A 21,411-nucleotide genomic window follows, 5' to 3' on the forward strand; every position below is an offset into this window, starting at 1 on the left:
TCGATCTCCCCCGCCAGCTGGATCCAGCCCACTAAGGTGTCGGGGCGGACCTGCCCCAGTGCCCGGTCCAGGATGCCCGGGATAAGCCCTTTCTTGTACGCCCTGATCTTCATGGCCTCACTCCAGCCCCTTATTTTGCGGCTGTGGTTTCGGAACTCGAGGGAATATTTATTTATTTATTTTTTATTTATTTATATTTACATTTATATCCCGCCCTCCCCGCCTAGGCGGCTCAGGGCGGCTAACAACATTTCACATATTTAACAAAGGATAAAACTTTAAAATTTAACAATTAAAGAAATTAAACATAAAAACCAGTTAATTAAGTTAAAATATTTAAAATACATAATTCATTACATAGAATAAATCTGGCAGCAGTAAACTTGTTTGGCGCTGGTTCTGCCAGTTTAGATGGTTCCATAATCGTATAGTAGATGGCGGCTCCTTATTCTTAGCAACTCAGCAGATATCAGCATAGGCTTGCCTAAAAAGAGCGGAATACTCTCGGATCGACTTCCCCCCTTGACGCAGCCCCTCGATGGCTGCTATGGCCACGGTCTCCCTTAGGGGGTCTTCGAATTGGGACAGGAGGGCTTGCAGGAACCCCGCCACTGTGGCCACTTCCGGCCCGTTCGCCTCGAAGAGGGTCACGTACCACAGTTGGGCTTCTCCCTCCAGTTTCGACCCCAGGTAGGCTACTCGGCTGCGTTCGTCGTGGAAGGACGCCCCCTAGTAGTGCATGTAGCTGTTGGCCTGGATGATGAAGTACTCCACCTTGTCTGAGCTGCCGTCGAACGTGACGAGCAGTTCTCGGGTCTTTACCCGGGGCGCTGGGGCGCCGGGCGCTGCCGGTGCAGCCGGAACCACTGGTGCCGCTGGGACGGCCGGCGCGGCGGGCTGCTGCGGGATCGGGGCCGGCACCCCTCCGGCGCCCGCGATGGCGCGGTCCACTTGCTTCTGCACCTCTTTCAGTATTAGAGTCATGGTGAGGTTCATCTCCCGGCGGAGGTCGCAGCCCAGGATCTCGACCTCCCGCTGGAGTTCGTCCATGGTGGTGGCTTTCGGAGAAGAGGCTCGCGATTCCTCGTCTTCACCATCTCAGGAGTCGCAGCTGTCCCTCCTCCGGCTCGGCCCCGGGCCGTCCTCGGGCTCCCCCCTTCCTCGGGGTCCGTCCGCCGGCTCGGGCAAGCAGGGTGGCGCCTCCGGGTCCCCGGGGTTGCGGAGGAGGTTGGCGTGGCGTTGCACGGCCTCTTCCATCAGGGTGGTGGAGGTGCGGTGTTTCCACTTCTGTGGGATGATGAAGAGTACTTGGCTGCTCACCTTCTGTGGTTTGCGTTTTTCAGTAACGTACCAAGCCGGGGACCCTGGCAGTTCTGGTATTCAGGGCTCTCGGTCGTCTGGTGCCTCTGTAGCCATTCGCTAGAAGTAACTTGCGCCGATAAGCCCCCTTTTAAGGATCACTTTCAAAATGTCAGCGTAGTGTTCATTGAGATTCCAGAACAAAAGAACTCTTTCTTCGGAAATAAGTTTCTTTATTGGATACACAATGTTTCTACTGGAGAAGACCATTGAAAGTGATAACATATATTGGATGGGTGCTAGCATATATTGGGGTACATCAAAGGCAGGCCTCTTTAAATCATTCCTAAAACAAAAGTTGCTTTCTCCCTCAGAGGTGTTTGATTCACACGCCTGCTATCTGTCTTTCCTGAGTCTACCCACACTCCCCCTTTCGCCTGGCGGCCTTGCCTGACCTGGGAAACGGCACGGTGTCTCTCTATGTGCTGCCAGCCGTTTATTGCCCCTGGCGCCCAAGGCCTCCCTCCCTTCCACTGCCTCCCTCTGACATACCTTGCATTCTACTAAAGGGCGAAGAGGTTAGTCCTGAACAAATAAACAGTATAGGCAATATGGTTAGTATCGATAGGAAGCGATTGAACACAAGCTGACACCAAAAGGACAAGACATCTAATAAGGAGAACAATTAAGCTAGGATTACAGAAATCTGAAAGAAAATAGGAGGGACCCCTCAAGGACTTGAGGGACGGCACATCACATAAACCTATTTCCCCCTCCATGTATAATTTCTCCTTTCCTTCTTCTTGGTGAACCCTATACACTCTCCATGCCTCCTTCTCTCCTTCTCAGTTGTCCACCAACTTACCTTCTACTCAGCTTCCATCTTCAACTCTATTTATTCTTTATTTACTGCATTTCTACCCTGCCTTTATCCACAATGAGGGCCAAAGTGGCTAGATTATTCTCTTTTCCTTTTTATCCAGATAACCCTGTGAGGCAAGGTAGGCTGAAAGAATGTGACAGATCCTAACTCATCTACTGAATTTCCACAGCAAGGCAGGAATTCAAACTGGCCCTCCCAGGTCATTGTCTGAAGCTTAGTTTAAAGGGACTGCAGAAGAAATCAGGAAGAACATATCAACATATGAAGCTGCCTTATACTCAATCAGACCCTTGGTCCATCAAAGTCAGTATTGTCTACTCAGACTGGCAGCTGCTCTCCAGGGTCTCAAGCTGAGGTTTTTCACACCTATTTACCTGGACCCTTTTTTGGAGATGCCAGGGATTGAACCTTTTTGCACTTGAGCTGCAAACTATAGGAGCATGATGCAAGAAATGGAAGAAGTAAGGGAAACTCCCAAATACTTTTAGGCCCCCTTTGAATGAACAAAACATTCTGTTTAATTTATTTGATTCGATTCAAAACTACAGTGAAGATAGACGATGTGACTATAGAAGATTAGAATTCCAACTGAACTGTGCTGAGACATCCACCCTCTTTGGCTGGTTTCTAAGTGCCTGAGTTTTCTCTTTCTTTTTAGCTTCATGCTTTCCTGAGGAACATCCCACTTTCCAATACTTCCGCGGGTAAAGTGTACTTGGATGAGAACAGGGACGTTGCAGTAGATTATGACATTGTGCAGTGGGTGGGATTTCCCAATGACTCCCACGGGGGAGTGAAAGTCGGGACTGCGGAGAGACAACCATCCGGAGAGCCCAAAATTACCGTTCACCACAAGGCCATTATGTGGCCCAAGCGGTTAAACCAGGTGGGGAAATCAATTGGTTTCATACCCTTTTCTTAATTACCTTCTATGATCGTGCAAATGAATGTATCTGTTTGTTCTAGCTGAGGCACATTGAAATAAACAAAATCCAGACTTCAATATGGGACAATGTACAGAGATTTTGCACAGTGATAACTGTGGTAGTAGGGCTGCTCGGGGCATATTGGTATCCACTCCTGGAAGGTGTGTTTTCTAGCTAAACCCATGCTTTTTTGACTGTGTATAGGCAGAAGTTGAGCTTTTTATTCATCCATACCTGGCCTATCCAATCCCCAAACTTCATACTGTGTCTAGTAAGAGAGGCTGCCCCTGCATCTAAAAATCACCCTGAAGATCACATTTGAGGTCAGTGCAGATAGGATCCATGGTGGCGCATTAGACTGGGTCTTGGTTAAAGCCAGGAGGTACTGGAAAACAGACAGGAACAACTCTTACAGAATCCAGCTCAGAACCAGGGCTGCCAACCTCCAGCCGGGGCCTTGAGATCTTCCAAAGTTACACCAGATCACCAGAATAAAGAGATCAGCTCCCACGGATGAAATGGAGAGCAGACACCATGGCATTAATGTATGCTACTGAGTACCCTGCCTTTTCCAGACTTCCACATCTCCAAAATAAATAAATAAGGTAAAAAGGTAAAGGTAGTCCCCCTGTGCAAGCACCAGTCGTTTTTGACTCTGGAGTGACGTTGCTTTCACAACGTTTTCACAGCAGACTTTTGACAGGGTGGCTTGCCATTGCCTTCCCCAGTCATCTACACTTCGCCCCGAGCAAGCTGGGTCCTCATTTGACTGACCTCGGAAGGATGGAAGGCTGAGTCAACCTGGAGCCAGCTACCTGAACCCAGCTTTGGCTGGGATCGAACTCAGGTCATGAGCAGGGGGTTCTGCAGTTCTGCAGCTTTACCACTCAGCGGCACGGGGCTCGTTTAATAAAATAAACACCCTCCCAACCCACAGTTTGCAAACCTACTCAGACCTCATATGGAAGAATCTCTAGTGGAAAGGAGCGTCAATCTTGCACCTTCCACCAAGGTGGCAATTTCTGAGCCAAGACTCTGTAAACCATCTACCTTCTACAAATCTGGAGAAATTATGTCTCCTTTGCTCTGGCCTAGAAGGCCTAGCATCCTGGACCAAAGATTGCCAGTCCACAGCCTCCCATCTTCTATCTTAAGTCCACAGATCCTTCATTTACCACCTCCAATGCTTCCTTTTGAATTGCCCAGGCTCAACCGAGCAATGAAAATCCGTCTCCCACTCCTGTGGTAGCATCACCCTCAAATTAAAGCTTGAACTCTGAACCAAGAAAGCCAGGCCTGCACAGAATATCTGCATGCACAAAATTGATATTCCCATTTCCCTTCTGCTTGACTTTCCGGTTAGTCCATACCCTATTCTAGGTGTTCGAAGAATTGTCAGCCTGGACAAGCCAAGATGACTCAGGAAGGGAAGCCATTTTGCTGCTATGACTGTGTCCCATGCCCGGAAGGAACCGCCTCCACAAAGAAAGGTGGGTGACTGACTCCAAAGAAATGAGCTTGCTAAGTTTTAAAATAGAGAGAGAGAGAGCCAGAAGGTAAAGTATCTTCTCCACCCTCTGCTGCTCCATCTCTCATCACAGCAGCTCTCTTTCCCTGCCGAAGTGCCTGGAGCAGGGATAGGTCAACCTGACCTGAAAAAGATCTCTGGCATCAGGGACAGTGAGTAGGAGCAGGACAGGTAGGCAGCTGCCTAGGGCACCATCTGGTCTACAGGGGCGCTGTAGGGTGCCCTCTTCCCCCACCCTGCCGTTCTCACCTTCCCAGGTTGGTACAGACCCAGGAAGGCAAGAGCGGCTGGGTGGCACGGTGCTGTGTGCTCTTCTCAGAGCCTGCCTTCCCTTGCAAGGAAAAGTGGGCTTTGAGGTCAGTACACACTGCCCCACCTCTCTCACCTTCCTGGGTCTGCCGGGAGCAGGAGCGGAACCTAGAGCGCAAGGAAACCTGGTGCGGGCCCTGTCTGGTATAAATGTCCAAAAGGATTTCTAAGAGAAATAACCAAATAAGCTGTCTCAGTGGACAGCACTAGCAGAAACTGATAAATGAGAAGGGTTCGTTCTTCGGGTTTGTGCATTAGGATGCAAGAACATAAGAGAACATAAGAACATAAGAGAAGCAATGTTGGATCAGGCCAATGGCCCATCCAGTCCAACATTCTGTGTCACACAGTGGCCAAATTTTTTATATATATATATATATACACACACACACACACTGTGGCTAAAAGCCACTGATGGACCTCTGCTCCATATTTTTATCTAAACCCCTCTTGAAGGTGGCCATGCTTGTGGCCGCCACCACCTCCTGTGGCAGTGAATTCCACATGTTAATCACCATTTGGGTGAAGACGTACTTCCTTTTATCCGTTTTAACCTGTCTGCTCAGCAATTTCATCGAATGCCCACGAGTTCTTGTATTGTGAGAAAGGGAGAAAAGTACCTCTTTCTCTATTTTCTCCATCCCATGCATTATTTTGTAAACCGCTATCATGTCACCCTGCAGTCGACGTTTCTCCAAGCTAAAGAGTCCCAAGCCTTTCAACCTTTCTTCATAGGGAAAGTGTTCCAGCCCTTTAATCATTCTTGTTGCCCTTCTCTGGACTTTCTCCAATGCTATAATATCTTTTTTGAGGTGCGGCGACCAGAACTGCACACAGTACTCCAAATGAGACCGCACCATCGATTTATACAGGGGCATTATGATACTGGCTGATTTGTTTTCAATTCCCTTCCTAATAATTCCCAGCATGGCGTTGGCCTTTTTTATTGCAAACGCACCCTGTCTTGACATTTTCAGTGAGTTATCTACCACGACCCCAAGATCTTTCTCTTGGTCAGTCTCTGCCAGTTCACACCCCATCAACTTGTGTTTGTACCTGGGATTCTTGGCCCCAATGTGCATTACTTTGTTTTAACAATTTATTGATAACATATGGTTACAATATTTAGTTATCTCTTTTCTATACTAACCCATATGATATTTAAACCCCCCTTCCCTCCAATGCTTGACTTCCCCGAAGTTATAAATTTAAGTTCAATTATCAAGGTACCGCTAGCCAATCAAAGTTCAATACTTTTCTTTTCTCATTGATACTAAAAAATTGTCCAATGTCTTTTTACATTCCACTCTTTCTCCATATAGCCTTTGAATTTCTTCCACTCCTTTTTAAATATATCTAAGTCATAGTCTCTTAAAGTTTTAGTTAATATGTCCATCTCACTCCACGATAACACTTTCACAATCCAGTCCCATTTCTCTGTTATTTTTTCTTGTTTCCACAGCTGCGCATACAATGTCTTAGCAGCTGAGAGCAAATACCAAATTAAAGTCCTGTCTTCCTTTGGAAATTTTTCTAATTGCAATCCAAGCAAAAAAGTCTCTGCAGTTTCCTTAAAGTCATAACCCAAAATTTTGGAGATTTCTTGTTGTATCATCTTCCAAAACTCTTTCGCTTTTTCACAAGTCCACCACATATGAAAGTAAGAACCTTCGTGACTTCTACATTTCCAACATCTATCCGACATCTTTTTACTCATCCTAGCCAGCTTTTTTGGAGTCATATACCACCTATACATCATCTTAAAACAGTTCTCCTTAATATGTGCATTACTTTGCACTTGGCCACACGAAACTGCATCTGCCACGTTGACGCCCACTCTCCCAGCTTCAACAGGTCCCTTTGGAGTTCCTCACAATCCTCTCTGGTTCTCACCACCCTGAACAATTTAGTGGCATCCGCAAAATTGGCCACTTCACTGCTCACTCCCAACTCTAAATCATTTATGAACAAGTTCAAGAGCATGGGAACCAGTACCGAGCCCTGCGGCACCCCACTGCTTACCGTCCTCCACTGCGAAGACTGCCCATTTATACTCACTCTCTGCTTCCTATTACTCAGCCAGTTTTTGATCCACAAGAGGACTTGTCCTTTTACTCCATGACTCTCGAGCTTTCTAAAGAGCCTTTGATGAGGAACTCACAGAGGTCTGGGAGGAGCAGAGCAGAGCAGCTCTGATAGCTGAGACAGCTGGAGAAATTGCTGAGAATTTCTGAGTTTTGAGTTTTGAGTTTTGAGTTTTGAGTTTTGAAGGACTACATTCTAAGGTTTGTGGGGCTGCCTAAAATTCTAAGGTGTGATAGCTGGGGAACTGCTCTTTGTTTGGTTGACTGCTCTTTGTTTGGTTGACTGCCTTAAGGGTGAAAGAGATTGAGAGTGATTGCTGCTGATTGAGAGTGATTGCTGAGGAGTGCCCTGCTCCACCTCTTTGCATTTTAAGCTGCGCCTTGCCAAAGGCTGAGCACATCTCACAGAGGTCTGGGAGGAGCAGAGCAGAGCAGCTCTGATAGCTGAGACAGCTGGAGAAATTGCTGAGAATTTCTGAGTTTTGAAGGACTACATTCTAAGGTTTGTGGGGCTGCCTAAAATTCTAAGGTGTGATAGCTGGGGAACTGCTCTTTGTTTGGTTGACTGCTCTTTGTTTGGTTGACTGCCTTAAGGGTGAAAGAGATTGAGAGTGATTGCTGCTGATTGAGAGTGATTGCTGAGGAGTGCCCTGCTCCACCTCTTTGCATTTTAAGCTGCGCCTTGCCAAAGGGCTCTTGGCCTGTGGCTCTTCGCCTAGGGGCTCTCTAAGGAGCAGGAACCCAGATCCCTGGCTTCCTTGTTCTCCAAATAAGGTAAGTTCCCAATAAGGTAAGTTTAGGTAAGTTGACCCGCCAGAAGGGAAGCCACTTAAACAGCATTTAAAGAGGACTGTATATTTTAATATATATATATATACAATGAAGATAGAATGCCAGCAGGGGGTTGGGGGCTTTCCAGTGTTTTGCACTGAGTGTCACATGTATGACTATCTGCCCAAAGGACAGAAGTCTTGGGTGTGTGCTCGATGCAAGGAGCTCCTGGTCCTCAGGGAACGAGTTCGTACCCTTGAGGCCGAGGTGACTGCCCTGGAGAAGCAGAGACGGTCAGTTAGGCACTTGGGGAAGACTCTCGGGGGCGTATTAGATGAGCCCCGCTCTGAACGTAGCAGCCCCGTTGCTGCCAGAGAGCGTGAGGGTCGAGAGGGAACAGGGCACCGTGCTGAGGATAAGGGGAATGCGCCCTCAGAAGGGACCTCTTCTTCGGTCGGTGAGCGGGAATCCTTTCGCGCCAAGGAACCATCCCTGAGCAGGGGGAGAGGGGGGGTATTGGTAGTTGGTGATTCGATCATTAGGCAAGTAGACAGCCGGGTGGCGAAACCGCGTACTGACCGTATGGTGACTTGCCTGCCTGGTGCGAAGGTAGCGGACATTACGCGTGTAGTAGATAGACTGATAGACAGTGCTGGGGAGGAGCCTGTGGTCGTGGTGCATGTTGGCACCAACGATGTGGGGAAATGCAGTCGTGAGGTCCTGGAGGAAAAATTTAGGCTGCTAGGCGGGAGACTTAAGGCCAGGACCTCCAAGGTAGCCTTCTCGGAAGTGCTACCTGTTCCACGTGCAGGGCAGGAGAGACAGGCACAAATTAGAAGTCTCAATGTGTGGATGAGACGATGGTGTAAGGAGGAAGGGTTTAAGTTTGTTAGGCACTGGGATGCTTTCTGGAACAAGCGGGAGCTGTACAAAAGAGACGGTCTCCACTTGTCCCCGGATGGAACCAGGCTGCTGGCGCTTAAAATCAAAAAGGTGGCAGAGCAGTTTTTAAACTAAATCTTGGGGGAAAGCCGACAGGAGATGAAATGTCTCTGGTTCGGGAGGACTCGTCTCAAAGAGATGAAGGGTTAGCTGCTATTTTTCTACCGGGTAACGGACCGGAGTTGTCCACTGTGAAGGTGACAAACAATATGGACTGTCTGCCAGTGTCTCGAGGCGGCAGGAGGAAGGTGGCGGGCCTAGCTCGCCTGGGAAATTATAGATGTTTGTATGCAAATGCTAGAAGTGTTCAAAGTAAAATTGGTGAATTGGAATGTTTAGTGCTGGGAGAAAACATAGACATTGTGGGAATTTCAGAAACTTGGTGGAATGAGGAGAATCAGTGGGACACGGTGATTCCTGGATATAAGCTATATCGGAAGGATAGGGAGGGAAGGGTTGGAGGTGGGGTGGCTCTGTATGTCAGAGAGGATATACGGTCCAGTAAGGCTGAGATCAGAGAATTAGATTCACTTTTAGAAATGCTTTGGGTTGAAATAGAGGGCCCAAAAGGAAATTTAACTATGGGAGTTTGTTATCGCCCACCAAATCAAAAGAGAGAGGACGATTATAATATGATGGAAGGCTTAAAGATAGCGGCTAAACGTAAAAACTGTGTTGTAATAGGTGATTTTAACTACCCGCAGATTGATTGGGTCAATATGTGTTCTGGTCGAGAGAAAGAGATTGAGTTTCTTGATGCTCTCAATGACTGTGCTATGGAGCAGATGGTCTCAGAACCTACCAGGGGTGGGGCGATCCTGGATTTGGTCCTAAGTAATGCCCAAGACTTGGTGAGAGATGTAAAAGTGATTGCGCCGCTTGGGAGCAGTGACCATAATGTTATTGATTTCACCGTTTGTATAAATAGGGAGTTGTCCAAAAAGACCACCACAACCACGTTTAACTTTAAAAGGGGTAAATACACTGAGATGAGGAGGCATGTGAGGAAGAAACTGAAAGGAAAGGTACATACGGTCAAAACCCTTGAGAAAGCTTGGACGCTATTTAAAACTATAATCCTAGAAGCTCAGATAAAATACATACCACAAGTTAGGAAAGGCACAAACAGGCATAAGAAAAGGCCTGCGTGGTTAACAAATAAAGTAATGGAAGCTGTAAAAGGTAAGAAGGACTCCTTTAAGCGGTGGAAAACCAGTCCAAGTGAGATTAGTAAAAGGGAACACAGGCTGTGGCAAATCAAATGCAAGACTGTGATCAGGCAGGCAAAAAGGGACTATGAGGAGCATATTGCAAAAAACATAAAGACCAACAATAAAACTTTCTTCAAATATATTAGAAGTAGGAAACCAGCCAGGGAGGCAGTGGGGCCCTTGGATGACCATGGGGTAAAAGGATTACTGAAGGAGGATAGGGAAATGGCTGAAAAGCTAAATGAATTTTTTGCCTCCGTCTTCACTGTAGAAGACGAGAACTTTTTGCCCGCCCCAGAACCACTAATTTTGGAAGGGGTGTTGAAAGACCTGAGTCAGATTGAGGTGACAAATGAGGAGGTCCTACAACTGATAGACAAATTAAAAACTAATAAGTCACCGGGTCCGGATGGCATACATCCGAGAGTTCTGAAGGAACTCAAAGTTGAACTTGTGGATCTTCTAACAAAAATCTGTAATCTTTCATTGAAATCTGCCTCCATTCCTGAGGACTGGAAGGTAGCAAATGTCACCCCCATCTTTAAAAAAGGTTCCAGAGGAGATCCGGGAAACTACAGGCCAGTCAGTCTGACTTCAATACCGGGAAAGTTGGTAAAAACCATTATCAAGGACAGAATGAGTAGGCACATTGATGAACACGGGTTATTGAGGAAGACTCAGCATGGGTTCTGCAAGGGAAGATCTTGCCTCACTAACCTGTTGCATTTCTTTGAGGGGGTGAACAAACATGTGGACAAAGGAGACCCGATAGATGTTGTTTACCTTGACTTCCAGAAAGCTTTTGATAAAGTTCCTCATCAAAGGCTCCTTAGAAAGCTTGAGAATCATGGAGTAAAAGGACAGGTCCTCTTGTGGATCAAAAACTGGCTGAGTAATAGGAAGCAGAGAGTGAGTATAAATGGGCAGTCTTCGCAGTGGAGGACGGTAAGCAGTGGGGTGCCGCAGGGCTCGGTACTGGGTCCCATGCTTTTTAACTTGTTCATAAATGATTTAGAGTTCGGAGTGAGCAGTGAAGTGGCCAAGTTTGCGGATGACACTAAATTGTTCAGGGTGGTGAGAACCAGAGAGGATTGTGAGGAACTCCAAAGGGATCTGTTGAGGCTGGGTGAGTGGGCGTCAACGTGGCAGATGCGGTTCAATGTGGCCAAGTGCAAAGTAATGCACATTGGGGCTAAGAATCCCAGCTACAAATACAAGTTGATGGGGTGTGAACTGGCAGAGACTGATCAAGAGAGAGATCTTGGGGTCATGATAGATAACTCACTGAAAGTGTCAAGACAGTGTGCGTTTGCAATAAAAAAGGCCAATGCCATGCTGGGAATTATTAGGAAGGGAATTGAAAACAAATCAGCCAGTATCATAATGCCCCTGTATAAATCGATGGTGCGGTCTCATTTGGAGTACTGTGTGCAGTTCTGGTCGCCGCACCTCAAAAAGGATATTATAGCTTTAGAGAAGGTGCAGAGAAGGGCAACTAGAATGATTAAAGGGCTGGAGCACTTTCCCTATGAAGAAAGGTTGAAACGCTTGGGACTCTTTAGCTTGGAGAAACGTCGACTGCGGGGTGACATGATAGAGGTTTACAAGATAATGCATGGGATGGAGAAAGTAGAGAAAGAAGTACTTTTCTCCCTTTCTCACAATACAAGAACTCGTGGGCATTCGATGAAATTGCTGAGCAGACAGGTTAAGACGGATAAAAGGAAGTACTTCTTCACCCAAAGGGTGATTAACATGTGGAATTCACTGCCACAGGAGGTGGTGGCGGCCACAAGTATAGCCACCTTCAAGAGGGGTTTAGATAAAAATATGGAGCACAGGTCCATCAGTGGCTATTAGCCACAGTGTATGGAGCACAGGTCCACCAGTGGCTATTAGCCACAGTGTATGTGTGTATATAACATTTTTTGCCACTGTGTGACACAGAGTGTTGGACTTGATGGGCCGTTGGCCTGATCCAACATGGCTTCTCTTATGTTCTTATGTTTATCAAAAGCTTTCTGGAAGTCAAGGTAAACAACATCTATCGGGTCTCCTTTGTCCACATGTTTGTTCACCCCCTCAAAGAAATGTAACAGGTTAGTGAGGCAAGATCTTCCCTTGCAGAACCCATGCTGAGTCTTCCTCAATAACCCGTGTTCATCAATGTGCCTACTCATTCTGTCCTTGATAATGGTTTCTACCAACTTTCCCGGTATTGAAGTCAGACTGACTGGCCTGTAATTTCCCGGATCTCCTCTGGAACCCTTTTTAAAGATGGGGGTGACATTTGCTACCTTCCAGTCCTCAGGAACGGAGGCAGATTTCAATGAAAGATTACATATTTTTGTCAAAAGATCCACAAGTTCAACTTTGAGTTCTTTCAGAACTCTCGGATGTATGCCATCCGGACCTGGTGACTTATTAGTTTTTAATTTGTCTATCAGTTGTAGGACCTCCTCTTTTGTCACCTCAATCTGACTCAGGTCTTTCAACACCCCTTCCGAAATTAGTGGTTCTGGGGCGGGCAAAAAGTTCTCATCTTCCACAGTGAAGACGGAGGCAAAAATGCATTCAGCTTCTCAGCCATTTCCCTATCCTCCTTGTTGGATCAGCCATATTGGATGAGGCCAATGGCCCATTCAGTCCAACACTCTATGTCACATAAGAACGACAGAAGTCATGTTGGATCAGGCCAGTAGCCCATCCAGTCCAACACTCTGTGTCACAGAAGAACATAAGAGAAGCCCTGTTGGATCAGGTCAATGGCCCATTCAGTCCAACACTCTGTGTAACATAAGAACATAAGAAAAGCCATGTTGGATCAGGCCAATGGCCCATTCCGTTCAACACTCTGTGTCACATAAGAACATAAGAGAAGCCATGTTGGTTCAGGCCAGTGGCCAATCCAGTCCAACACTCTGTGTCACAGAAGAACATACGAGAAGTCATGTTGGATCAGGCCAGTGGCCCATCCAGTCCAACACTCTCTGTCACTTAAGAGCATAAGAAAAGCCATGTTGGATCAGGCTATAATGTACCACGCGGAGAAACGGGCGCAGGGCAACATGCTTTATTCAGGGTACATTACAAGATGAAGAGAGCGAACACGCGGGCCGGGCCCCGCATATATACAGCGCCGGAACTATTCCTCCTACTGGCCAGTCCAATGCTGGCCAGCCATTTTCCCGCCATAGATGGTGATTGGCGGATGCTCAGCGCCCTGCGTGGAGTCGCCGGGGTGTCCCCCGTCGCCTCCGCGGCTCGCGCGGACTAACGCTTCTACGTTGTTGCGTTATAACGAAATGGTTTCCGTTATAATGAAATAGTTGCTACCGCAATATGCTACACTCCTCCCCCCTTAGTTGCTGCACATAATCTTGGAGATAGGAGGGAGGCTGGCGCTCCCGTGTTGAACGCCGTGGGGTTGCTTGCGGTGGCTGGGTGACTTCAGCGTCCGGGGTTCCTCCGGGGGTGGGAGTGTCAGTGGGCTGTAGGGCTGGTTCCGGGGGTTGATTCTCCTCTGCCGGCGGTGGGGACCCCACGGCTGGTGCAGCAGTCGTGGGTGGCTCCCGGGTCCCTGCTTCTTCTGCCGCTTCCGTGGGTCTCTCTGGTAGGGTCCGGCGGCGCATCTGGTCGATGTGCCGGCGTAGGATCTGGCCCCCCTTGGTGGACACCTCGTAGTGGCGGGATCCCACGACCCGTAGTACCCGCCCTGCTAGCCACTCAGGCCCCGTGGCATAGTTGCGGGTGAATACTGGATCCCCAGCGAAGAACCCCCTAGCCGCGTCTCTGACCTCTGGGGACCCTCGCACGTCAGAGGCTCGGTCGGGGTGCAGCCGGTCCAAACTTGTTGTGAGCTTGCGCCCCATGAGGAGCTCTGCCGGGCTAACCCCGGTGACTGGGTTTGGAATGACCCTGTTGTCGAAGAGGAATGCGGCTAATCTGTGGTCCCAATCGCCCTGCACGATTCGGCCCAGGGCCTCTTTGGTCGTACGGACCATCCGCTCCGCCTGGCCGTTGGTGGCCGGGTGGAAGGGGGCAGACCTTATGTGTCTTATGAGGTACCTCTGGAGGAACGCCTGGAAGTCCCCCGAGGTGAAGGCTGCCCCGTTATCCGAGACTATAGTGTCTGGGATGCCGTGGGTGCACAGTACCCTGCGCAGGGCTCGGATAGCGGCTGCGGAAGAGGTGGACCCCCCAGGAATGACCTCTAGCCATTTTGTGTATGCGTCTACTATAATTATGAAGATCTGCCCCTGGAATGGCCCCGCGAAGTCTATGTGGAGCCTGGACCAAGGTTTCCTTGTGGTTTCCCACCGTGTGGCCGGGGCGCTGAGTGGGTCCGGCTGCGACTCCTGACATGCGCTGCATCTCCGGACCCAGTTCTCTATCTCCCCGTCCATTCCAGGCCACCAAACATAGCTCCTAGCCAGGGCCTTCATCCTAACTATGCCGTGGTGTGTTTCGTGGAGTGATTCCAGGACCCGCTTCCGTAGAGGGGGGGGGACTACCACCCGGCTCCCCCATAGCAGGCACCCCTTGTGGGCTGCTAGTTCCTCCCTTCTCATTTTATAGGGCTTGAACTCTTCCCCCATGTTCCCTTCCGGCCACCCCCTCACCACCCAGTCGAGAACCCTTGCCAGAGTCTTGTCTTTCCCGGTGGCTTTGGCTACATCTGCGGCGTGGAGTGGCTGGTCCGGGAGTGACTCGATCGACATGACATGGTGTGCTGGGGCAGGATCGGGGCCCGTGTCCGGGAGCGGCAAGCGGCTGAGCGCGTCCGCGTGGCCCATCGCTTTGCCCGCTCTGTGTACCAAGGTGTACGTGTAGGAATTGAGGAATTGATTCCACCTCAACACCCTTTGGGACAGGATTTGGGGGGTTTGGCGGTCCGGGGCCAGCAGACCCAAGAGTGGTTTGTGGTCTGTGGCGATTGTGAACCGTCACCCATACAGATAATCGTTAAATTTGTGAACCCCCGCTACGATGGCCAGAGCCTCCTTGTCTATTTGAGCGTAATTACGCTCCGCCAATGTGAGGGTGCGGGAGTAGTAAGCGACCGGAACCTCCCGGCCGTCCGGTAGTTGGTGCCCCAGGACTGCGCCCACCCCATAAGGCGATGCGTCGCAGGCCAGGACCACCGGTAGGTGCTCATCGAAGTGATGCAGCACTGCATTGGAGACCAGAACGTCCTTCACTGCCTGGAAGGCGGCGGCTTGTCGCTTGCCCCACACCCAAGGAGCTTTTTTGTCCAGTAGGCGGTGTAGGGGTTCAGCGATGGCCGCTTTGTGGGGTATGAATGTGTGATAGAAATTGAGCACCCCCAAGAAGCTCTGTAGCTCTGCTTTACACGTGGGAGCTGGGGCTTGCACGATGGCCCGGGTTTTTTCCTCAGTCGGGTGGATGCCCTCCGCGTCCACTGCGAAGCCCAGGAACTCCACCCGCGGCACTCCCAGCAAGCATTTCTCCCTCTTCACTTTTAGTCCAGCAGCTTGAAAATGACGGAACACCTCCCGGAGGCGGTTGCTGAACTCTGCGGGGTCTGGGGCGGCGATTAAAACGTCGTCAAAAAAGGGCTGGACTCCGGGGATCCCTTTGAGGAGAGCATCCATTATACTTTGGAAAATCCCCGGAGCCACACTGACCCCAAACTGTAGCCTCCGCACCCTGAAGGCTCCCCTGTGGGTCACTATAGTCTGGGCCTCTGCTGTTTTGGCGTCCACCAGGAGCTGTTGGTAGGCTTGTGCCAAGTCCAACTTCCCAAAAATCTTTGACCCCGCCAGGGCTGCCAAAACGTGGCTGACTATGGGCACTGGGTAGGGGTTATCCTGGAGTGCCTTATTTATTGTGCACTTGTAGTCTGCACATATCCGCACCTCCCCATTCGGTTTGACCGGAGTCACTATGGGGGTCTCCCACATGGCATAATCGACCGGCTCCAGGACCCCTTGAGCCGTGAGGCGGTCCAGTTCTGCCTCAATTTTGGGCTTTAAGGCGAAGGGGACCCTCCTCGCCTTGAGCTGGATCGGTCTGACCGTTGGGTCGAGCGGTAGGGAGATGGCCGGGCCCTTATAGCTACCCAGCGACCCGTCAAATACATTGGGGAACTCTCTGCACACTTCCCCGAACCCTCTGGCTGAGACCGTCTGCGCTATCCCCTCTATGCGGATTCCCAAGGGGCCGAACCATGCGAGGCCCAACAGGGTTGTAAGCGGTCACTTGACCACCAGGATGTTCAGCGGGCCCCTGAAAGACCCCCGCTCTACTTGTACCCTGGCCCACCCCGCGATTTGTACTGGGTTTTTCTGAAAGTCCCGTAAAATAAAATCGGCTGGCCGCAGCGGTACCCTCTGATGGGGGCACAGCTTCCTCAGGGTCTCCTCCGCGATTATGGAGATGGAGGAGCCTGAGTCCACCTCCATGAGGCACGGGGCTCCTTCTAGGAGGACCGCCATCTTGATCTTGTTGGGGGTAGTAAAGGGCAAGTTCAGTACCTGGAGTGTGGTGGAGGCCGTGGAGTGGGACTCAGCAGCCTCGTGATGCGTGGTTGGCCTCTGGCGGTTGGACTTGGCTCGGCAAGCCCACGCTATGTGGCCGGCCTTCCCGCAGCTTCTGCAGTCCCAGGTCCGGTACTGGCAGTCCCGTCTGTCGTGGGGGTCGCCGCAGCTGGCGCATTTCGTTCGTTCGTGCGTTGGTTCGTTCGTTCGCTCGTACGGGGCCGCTGTGGAGCTCGGCTGGTTGGTCCTGTGGTGCGCCGCATCTAGAACGCTTCTCCCTCGTCCTGGTGGTCGGGGTCCAGCTCCTCGTAGTGGATGGCCTTGGTCTTTGCCCTGGGAAAGGTCCGGGTGGTCCTCTCGAACGCCACAGCTTCGCTGAAGGCGCCCTGGAGGGTGAGCTCTTCCTTCGCGAAGAGCTTTTGCTGGAGCCTCTCGTCACGGAGGCCCCAGGCAAACCGATCGGCCAGGGTCTCTTCCAGGTTCAGGAAGTTGCAGTTCCCGGCGATCTGTCGCAGGGCGGCCAGGTAGTCCGCGGCCGACTCTCCCTGGACCTGGTCCCTCTTGTGGAAGAGGAACCGACGGGCCACCCTCGACGGCTGTGGCAGGAAATGTCCTGTGAGGAGGCGGACTACCTCTACGTAGGTCTTCTCCGTGAGGCGGGCGGGGGCCGAGAGACCCTTTGCAATCTCGAAGGTGGCGGCCCCGCAGACGCTCAGGAGAACGTCCCTCTTCATGCTGTCCTCGGTTATGAGATTCGCCCTCAGGTAGCAATCAACCCTTTCCGAATAGGACTCCCATCCTTCGGGATTGGCGGGGTTGAATGCTTTGATGTGACCGGTGTTCCCGCTTGAACTGGCCATGGTGGCGGTAGCGGTGGTGGTCGTAGCGATGCAGCGATGTAGCGCTTGGTTGCCCTTGAGTCTCCTTGGTAGCCCGGTTGTCTGAAGGGCTAGAATCCCACCTTCATCGCCACTATAATGTACCACGTGGAGAAACGGGCGCAGGGCAACATGCTTTATTCAGGGAACATTACAAGATGGAGAGAGCGAACATGCGGGCCGGGCCCTGCATATATACAGCGCCAGAACTATTCCTCCTACTAGCCAGTCCAATGCTGGCCAGCCATTTTCCCACCATAGATGGTGATTGGCGGATGCTCAGCGCCTTGCGCGGAGGCGACGGGGGACACGCGGCTCCAGCGGACTAACGCTTCTACGTTGTTGCGTTATAATGAAATGGCTTCCGTTATAATGAAATAGTTGCTACCACAATAGGCTACACAGGCCAACGGCCCATTCAGTCCAACAATCTGTGTCACATAAGAAAATAAGAGAAGTCATGTTAGATCAGGCCAGTGGCCCATCCAGTCCAACACTCTGTGTCACCTAAGAACATAAGAGAAGCCTTGTTGGATCAGGCCAATGGCCCATTCAGTCCAACACTCTGTGCCACATAAGAGCATATGAGAAGCCATGTTGGATCAGGTCAATGGCCTATCCAGTACAACACTCTGTGTCACATAAGAACATAAGAAGAGCCATGTTGGATCTGGCCAGTGGCCCATCCAGTCCAACACTCTGTGCCACATAAGAACATAAGAGAAATCATGTTGGATCAGGCATAAGGTGAGTGCAAAATCAGCCCTTGTTTCACATCCCCAGCTCAGACAAACCCCACTGTCCTTCAAATTCATCATTTTTTTAAAAAGTAAGTGGTGAGACAGTCCAAGAAAACATACAGACCTGACACCAAAAAAATCCCCTGGTGACCCAGAGCATCTCTGATTCAGAGGGATGGAATCCCTGAATTTGGAAGCACACCTATCCATGAGACTTTTTGCTGTTGGATGTATGGTCACCCCTTTAAATATCCTTGAATATATTACAGATCATAAGATTATGATGATGATATGTTAGATACTAAAATGGTTTTGTTCTTTCCAGATGCAGACCATTGTGACAAATGTCCGGAGGATCAGCATCCAAACAGTGACCGATATAAATGCGTGTTGAAGGCTGTAATTGTTCTTTCCTATGAAGAATCCTTGGGGGTTATCCTAACTGTCATTCCTCTCTTCTTTTTTCTACTCACTGGTGGGATTTTAGGGCTTTTCATTAAATTCCGAGATACTCCAGTAGTCAAAGCCAACAACCGGGACGTCACCTACATTCTCCTGGTCTCTCTCCTGCTCTCCTTCCTTTCCTCCTTTCTGTTTATTGGCCAGCCAACGAAGGTGACATGTCTCCTTCAACAAGCCACCTTCAGCACCATCTTCTCAGTCTCTGTCTCTTCTGTCTTGGCCAAAACCATCACTGTGGTGGTGGCCTTCATGGCAACAAAGCCAGGGAACAGGGTGAGGAAGTGGCTGGGCAAGAATTTGGCCAACTCCATCATCATCTCCTGTTCCAGTCTCCAAGTTGGTCTCTGCATCCTCTGGTTGGCAACCTCTCCCCCCTTCCCAGAGTCCGACATGCACTCCCAGGCTGGGCAGATCACGCTGCAATGCAATGAAGGGTCTGTGGCCATGTTTTATGGTGCCCTGGGCTACATGGGCTTCCTGGCTGCCGTCTCTTTCACTGTGGCTTTCCTGGCCAGGAAGCTGCCTGGGGCCTTCAACGAGGCCAAGCTGATCACTTTCAGCATGCTGGTGTTCTGCAGCGTTTGGGTGTCGTTTGTGCCCATCTACCTGAGCACGAAGGGGAAATACATGGTAGCCGTGCAGGTCTTCTCCATGTTGGCCTCCAGTGCTGGACTGCTGGGTTGCATCTTTATTCCCAAATGCTACATTATTATAGTGAGGCCTGATCTGAATACCAAGCAGCATTTAATGACAAAACTGAATAGATAATGGGACATCCCTGTAAACCTCTGACCACAGTGACATTTTAGCACAGCTAATAGACAATTTTTGGCATTTCCTAGGAAGGGAATCCTTCTACAGCTTTCATGAATTTGACATCTGCTTTTGATCTCATCTGAAAGGAGCATCTTGGGTAGAAAGTGCATCTTGGGTAGAAACCTTATCACATGCATGCACTTAAATTACTGTTTGGAGTCTGTCACAATGTCAGGGGACAAGGAAGAGCCTCTACTGGCTGCCACCACTCCGGAAAGGGACTTTTTCAAAGGTCCCAGCTAACTCACCCACCCTTCTTTTCCTTCTTAAAGGAAGGTGTGGCAGTGCTGATGTTGTTAGACCTGTTGGCTGCGTTCGACACAGTCAACCATCGGTTGCTGACCCGCCGCCTCACCAATGTTGGGGTTAGGGGGTCAGCCCTACAATGGCTCTCCTCCTTCCTCGAGGATCGGGGACAAAGGGTGGCAATCGGGGGCGAGCTGTCCCAGAGGCACACACTGAATTGTGGGGTGCCCCAGGGAGCAGTTCTCTCATCGATGCTATTTAATATCTATATGTGCCCCCTTGCCCAGATCACCAGGAGGTTTGGGCTTGGGTGTCACCAGTATGCGGATGACACCCAGCTCTATCTGTTAATGGACGGCCGACCTGACTGCGTCCCAAAGAATTTAGACCTGGCTCTGCAGGCTGTGGCAACCTGGTTAAGGCTGAGTGGGCTGAAATTGAATCCAGCGAACACAGAAGTCCTTTGCCTGGGTCGAGGCGCTCTGGGGGGGGGGGGGAATACCTCTCCCGGTCTTCGACGGGGTGCCACTGAAAGCAGCGTGCCAGGTCAGGAGCCTGGGAGTTTTACTGGAGCCTTCACTATCAATGGAGGCCCAGATAGCAGCCACTGCCAAGTCAGCCTTTTTTCATCTGAGGCGGGCAAGGCAGCTGGCTCCCTTCCTAGAGCGTCATAAGAACATAAGAGAAGCCATGTTAGATCAGGCCAATGGCCCATCCAGTCCAACATTCTGTGTCACACAGCGGCCAAATATATATATATATATATATATATATATACACACACACACACACACACACACACACACACTGTGGCTAATAGCCACTGATGGACCTCTGCTCCATATTTTTATCTAACCCCTTCTTGAAGGTGGCTATGCTTGTGGACGCCACCACCTCCTGTGGCAGTGAATTCCACATGTTAATCACCCTTTGGGTGAAGAAGTACTTCCTTTTATCCGTTTTAACCTGTCTGCTCAGCAATCTGCTCAGGATCTGGCAACAGTGATTCATGCAACCGTCACCTTGAGACTGGATTACTGTAATGCCCTCTACATGGGGCTGCCTCTGTGCCGAACCCGGAAGCTGCAGCTGGCGCAGAACGCGGCTGCTAGACTGCTGTTGGGGCTCCCAAAGTGGGAGCACATACAGCCGGGGCTGCGTGAACTGCACTGGCTGCCAGTTATATACTGGATTCGTTACAAAGTGCTGGTTATTACCTTTAAAGCCCTATATGGCCGAGGACCTGCCTACCTTAGGGACCGTCTTTCCCCATACGAACCCCAGAGAGCACGGAGGTCAGCTGGGAAGAACTTGCTGACTATCCCCAGGCCGAGAGAGGTAAAGCTTCAGAGCACCGTGATCGGGCTTTCTCTGTTATGGCTCCACCCCTATGGAACCAGCTTCCAGAGGATCTGCGGGCCCTGCGAGAATTTGAACAGTTCCGCAGGGCCTGCAAGACCACCTGTTCCGATTGGCCTTCACCGACTAAGGGGGAAACTGCTAATGAAATTCACCATTTGTATAAGAGCACCACCATGTTAATTTTATTGATTTTAGAGTTTTAGTAGAATTTTAATTTAAGTGTTAGTTTGTTTTAAATATTTTGTAAAACTAATGTATTGATCTGTGTTGTTAGCCGCCCTCAGCCTGCTTCGGTGGGGGAGGGCGGGATATAAATAAACTTGATATGATATGATATGATAGATTTATTTATGGATGGACAGATAGATGGTAGGTAGATTATAGATGGAAGGACAGAGAGAGAGAGAGAGAGAGAGAGAGAGAGATGATATAATCTATCCGGGGCTATTTTTGT

General features: G+C 50.0%; 1 protein-coding gene across 1 annotated transcript; it reads left to right on the forward strand.

The window, feature by feature from the left end:
- Positions 1-14,677: 14,677 nt before the first annotated feature.
- Positions 14,678-19,301, forward strand: LOC132571699 (vomeronasal type-2 receptor 26-like). Its single transcript, XM_060238492.1, has 3 exons — positions 14,678-14,776; positions 16,969-17,104; positions 18,397-19,301. Exons 1-3 carry the CDS (start codon positions 14,678-14,680, stop codon positions 19,299-19,301), a joined length of 1,140 nt encoding a protein of 379 aa, XP_060094475.1.
- The last annotated feature ends 2,110 nt before the right edge of the window (positions 19,302-21,411 follow it).

Source organism: Heteronotia binoei, chromosome 5 (genome assembly GCF_032191835.1).
Source record: "Heteronotia binoei isolate CCM8104 ecotype False Entrance Well chromosome 5, APGP_CSIRO_Hbin_v1, whole genome shotgun sequence".
Taxonomy (NCBI): Eukaryota; Metazoa; Chordata; class Lepidosauria; order Squamata; family Gekkonidae; genus Heteronotia; species Heteronotia binoei.

Excerpts from the sequence above, each read along its gene's own strand:
- LOC132571699 (XM_060238492.1), top strand. The coding sequence starts at position 14,678 with ATGGTGTGCTGGGGCAGGATCGGGGCCCGTGTCCGGGAGCGGCAAGCG. Across the intron at positions 14,777-16,968 it reads CCCGCTCTGTGTACCAAGGT|GGCGGCCAGGTAGTCCGCGG; the intron begins GTACGTGTAGGA and ends GATCTGTCGCAG. Across the intron at positions 17,105-18,396 it reads CCTCTACGTAGGTCTTCTCC|ATGCAGACCATTGTGACAAA; the intron begins GTGAGGCGGGCG and ends TGTTCTTTCCAG.